The sequence below is a fragment of the Propithecus coquereli genome, unplaced genomic scaffold (assembly GCF_000956105.1).
Source record: "Propithecus coquereli isolate 6110/MARCELLA unplaced genomic scaffold, Pcoq_1.0 Scaffold95, whole genome shotgun sequence".
Taxonomy (NCBI): Eukaryota; Metazoa; Chordata; class Mammalia; order Primates; family Indriidae; genus Propithecus; species Propithecus coquereli.
The window spans coordinates 3,120,883-3,125,963 of record NW_012155840.1 but is presented as its reverse complement, the minus strand read 5'-3'; the positions used below and the strand labels follow the sequence as shown (position 1 = coordinate 3,125,963).

The 5,081-nt window shown below is 35.1% G+C and overlaps 1 protein-coding gene across 1 annotated transcript in view; it reads right to left on the bottom strand.

The window, feature by feature from the left end:
- CCDC171 (coiled-coil domain containing 171) overlaps positions 1–5,081 on the bottom strand; it is a 382,203-nt gene that overhangs the window by 224,531 nt on the left and 152,591 nt on the right. The window contains exons 19-20 of the mRNA XM_012665015.1: positions 2,015–2,241; positions 985–1,167 (exon numbers count right to left, since the gene is read on the bottom strand). Coding sequence (XP_012520469.1) covers positions 985–1,167; positions 2,015–2,241 — 410 coding nt within the window. The remainder of the gene's footprint in view (positions 1–984; positions 1,168–2,014; positions 2,242–5,081) is intronic.

Below are 5,081 nucleotides of genomic sequence, written 5' to 3'. Positions count from 1 at the left end.
GCTCTTGCTCAGGCTGGTCTCGAACTCCTGACCTTGAGCAATCCACCCGCCTCGGCCTCCCAGAGTGCTAGGATTATAGGCGTGAGCCACCGCACCCGGCCTGTTGCTAGTTTTAAGAAACAAATTTTATATTCATATTTATAGTAGCTATTATAAGTTGTATACAGTTTGAAGTTTCAGGGTAATCTTTTACCCTCGTTTTGCTATATCCACATTTAAAACAACAATGTTTTTTCTTTGTTTGTTTGAGACAGAGTCCTGCTCTGTTGCCCTGGCTAGAGTGCAGTGACATCATCATAGCTCACTGCAACCTCAAACTCCTGGGCTAGAGCCATCCTCCTGCCTGAGCCTCCTGAGTAGCTGGTACTACGGACATGTGCTACCATGCCCGGCTAATTTTTTCTATTTTCTGTAGAGACAGGGCTCTTACTTTGCTCAGGCTAGTCTCAAACTCATGAGCTCAAGTGATCCACCTCAGCTCGGACTACAGGCATGAGCCACCACATCCATAAAAACAACAATGTTAATGACTAAGCCAACTGCAAATATTAATAGAATACACAGGTATCTTCATTTCACTGTCCTTCACACATTTACACATTTTGATCCTGATCTAATGGTATAGGCTTTCTTTTTCAGCTATCTTCTACTTTCTAAAATAATACATATAAATCATTGATGAAGGTTAGACAAATTAAACATTTCTTTGGCAAAGCAACATGATTTCATGCTAAACAATCTAACTTACTCAAAATATTCAATAGAAGAGGAGAAAAGGAGAAATTTCTCCTTCTTCCCCACCAACACCAGTTTGCCTTGATAGGAGGCATTTTAGGCGGGAAGTTTTCTGTAGACAAAAATTCCTGTTAATGAGATTGAATCAGTTGAAAAACCAAACACAATAATAACTAAGCAGAAAAAAGATAAAGAGATAGACAAATAGATATCACCAAAGCAATAGTTTCCTAAATTATTCAAACTTACAGACTGCTTAAATTCATTTAATTGCATTTGGAGACACTGGGCTTTGTCAAGCTCCTTTTTCATTTCATTCACATTTCGTTTGAATTCTGTGACCTCTAAGCGTAGTGAGCGGCGCTCCACTTCTGCGGCATGCAGTCTTTGTGTAAATCCAAATATTTGCTTCTGTAATGATGCTGTGCTTTTCTGTTGTTAAACAAGAGCAATTTTACAGGCAATAACTACAGTTGTATTAATAAATAAGTAGCATGACCATTTTACCAAATTAAACATAACTTAGATTAGACAAAAAACAATACTAGCTACTACTGAAACGTAGAGGTGAAAATTTTATTTTTCATGTGACCAATGATTTGGCTTATATAAAATGAACACCTGAAGAAAATAAATAATCTAGATGGCCAGAAAATGAAATTGACAGCTGGTTATGTCTCATACAATTCTGCTGTAGTATATGTGTAGAGAATAGTAAATTCAGAACTAATGTCATGACATTTCTATCTTGATATTTTGGACACTTATTCATAAGAATTTTTATTTATTGTATTAAAAGTTTACATGAAATCTAAAGAAAATCTAGATATATTCGTATACAACTAATATAAACTATAATTTAGGCTGGTTCAAAATTAAATCTACAGGGCCGGGGGCGGTGGCTCACGCCTGTAATACTAGCACTCTGGGAGGCCGAGGCAGGCGGATTGTTTGAGCTCAGGAGTTCGAGACCAGCCTGAGCAAGAGCAAGACCCCGCTTCTACTAAAAATAGAAAGAAATGAATCAGACAACTAAAAACATATAGAAAAAATTAGCCGGGCATGGTGGCACATGCCTGTAGTCCCAGCTACTCGGGAGGCTGAGGCAAAAGGATCACTTGAGCCCAGGAGTCTGAGGTTGCTGTGAGCTAGGCTGACGCCACGGCACTCTAGCCAGGGCAACAGAGTGAGACTCTGTCTCAAAAAAAAAGAAAAAAAAAAACAAAAAACAAAATTAAATCTACAAGTCCTAAGATCACTATTAATATTATATACATACCATAATGGGGACATGGCCACGTAAACCATATTTCAGGGCCAGTGTGTTTACTTTATGAAGTCCACAAGCCAGCCTCTGAACCAGGGAATCTTTTTCTACATACGTAATACTCCTGCTACTATGCAAAGGTATACACTCCATTGCCAGACTAATTTTATCCATGAGTTTTGCAAAAGAATTCTTGGCTGCACCTATGAGTAAATGTCCACAAATTCTGGAATTTGGATCTTCAAAGAAAAAGAAAAAAGATACAAAAAATGTGATTGTCTCTTGTTCATTTCACATCACTGCTGATCATAATATGATGAAAATATCTTTTCAGTTACATAATTCCCATTCACCTCTAGTAATTCACTCCAAAAGATTCCTCCCACATTTATCTTCAATATGAAAAAAGGAATACAGAAAATAGCTCACCTACTAAATAATAAATCTAAAGAAATCTGTATGTATTTATGGTATGCCATTCACACGGAATACTATGACACAAAATTCATCACTATTCTCTTTGTTTTAAAATCTAACATAAATCCATTTCCTATTTACAACTACCTTAATGTCATACTATTTATATTGTCAGACAAGAAAATATAATTTGCTTTATTCCAAGGAAATTAAAATTTTACAACTACAATTACTTATTTCCCCACAGGATTTTGGTAATCATCCCTCTCATATAATAGACTTAAGGTCCCAGCATATCCAACATGGACTGCTTACTGCTAGATTCATCAGGTCTGTAATTAATAATTGTGTTTAATGTTGATAAATAAAATTGTCAGTGCTCTTTCTACTAATTGATATTCCAGATAATGGTTAATAGGTTTATTTATGCCTTAATAAAAGTTGTATAATTTAGTTTTCCCTCCACTAGGCAGGTCTTAATCTGTCATTCCTTGTCTTATGATATTATCCATATAAAATGACAAGTATGGAGAGATTATTTAAATTCAATAGTATAACATTCTACATTTTAAGAACCTCTGCTATTGGAGTTAATGTAAATCTTATCTTTACATCATAAGCACAAAAAGCAAATTTAGTTAGTCTTACCTAATTTAAGATGCTTTATGATTGTAAGAACACATATAATTCAACACTTAAGAGCAACACTGAGAAGGTGATCAATCAGGGATTTTCTATGGCATAAAGAATTGTCTCACAGAGACCCTATGTTCTAAAATTTGAGCTTTATTCTCTTGCTTTTATTCTTTGATATTTAAAGGAAAGATGAATTTTAAAATTTATGCAGCAGTCAGAATTTGAAAACTATATTACTTAGGAGTTATAAATAAAATAGAAATTAATTGGATAAAAGCATAATATCCTCCATGTAAAATTTATTTCTATCAGTTACTGATGCATCAGCTTCTAAGAATGTAATATAAGGTAATATAAGTTTAATGTTATATGCCAATCACTATAAACATACTCTCTGAGACTCCCACGGACAAAAGGCATACAAGGTATAATTAAAATACATAGTCCTTTTGTTAACAACCATATTCCTTAAATAAATAATGAGTGAAAAAGACTTTAGTAGCTTTATACAGCAATGAACATACAATGCAGAACACTGAGTTAAAGGAATTACTAATCTACAGTATGCATTAAATAGGCCCCTGTTGAATGAATGAACAAACAGTAAAATCTATTTGTCTATAACATTGAATATAATATCGTTTCAATATCTAATATATGTATTCCCTGTTTCTCCAACTACTTTGTAATTCTTTAACTGTGTCTTTTCTCATCTTTTTATTTCAGAATATTATGGGAGTACAAACGTTTTGGTTACATAAACTGCTTTTGTACCATTTGAGTCAAGAGTGTAAGTGTGCCCATCCCCCAGATAGTATGCACTGTACCCATTATGTGTGAATTTACCCATCTCCTCCTCCCCACTCCCACCTGCTTGATTTCCATTGAATTTTGCTACCACAGGTACACATGAGAATCGCTCGATTAGTTCCAATTTAATGGTGAGTACATGTGGTGCATGTTTTTCCATTCTTCTGATACTTCACTTAGGAGAATGGTCCCCAGTTCCATCCAGGTGAATACAAGAGGTATTACTTTTTATGGCTGAGTAGTAGTCCACGGTATAAATATATCACGTTTTATTAATCCACTCATGTATTGATGGACACTTGGGTTGTTTCCACATCTTTGAAATTGTGAATTGTGCTGCTATAAACATTTGAGTGCAGGTGTCTTTTTTTACAGAATGTCTTTTTTTCCTTTGGGTAAATCCCCAGTAGTGGGATTGCTGGATTAAATGGTAGTTCTACTTTTAGTTCTTTGAGGTAACTCCATACTGCCTTCCATAGAGGTTGGACTAGTTTGCAGTCCTACCAACACTGTATGAGTGTTTCTATCTCTCCACATACATGCCACCATTTGTTGTTTTGGGACTTTTTGATAAAAGACATTCTCACTGGAGTTAAGTGATATCTCATTGTGGTTTTGATTTGCATTTCCCTGATGAGATGTTGAGCATTTTTTTCATATGTTTATTGGCCATTAGTCTTCTTTTGAAAAGTTTCTGTTCATGTCTTTTGCCCACTTTTTAGTGGGGTTGTTTGATTTTTTTTCTCGCTGATTTGCTTGAGTTCTTTATAGATTCTACTTACCAGCCCTTTATAGGATGCATAGCATGCAAATACTTTCTCCCATTCTGCAGGATGTCTATTGATTTTGTTGATTGTTTCTTTGGATGTGCAGAAGCTTTTAAATTTAATCAGGTCCCATTTATTTATTTTTGTTGTTGCTGTGATTGTCTTTGGGGTCTTCTTCATAAATTCTGTGCCTAGGCTGTTATCTATAAGAGTTTTTCCAAAATTTTCTTCTGGAATTCTTATAGTTTTTTATGACTTAGGTTTAAGTCTGTTATCCATCATGAATTTTTTGTGAGCGGTGAAAGGTGCAGATCCTGTTTCAGTCTTCTACATGTGGCTATCAATTTTCCCAGCACCTGTTCCAGAGGTCAATGTCTCTATTTTTGTGCCAGTACCAAGCTGTTTTAATCACTACAGCCTGGTAGTACAGCTTAAAGTCAGGTAAACTG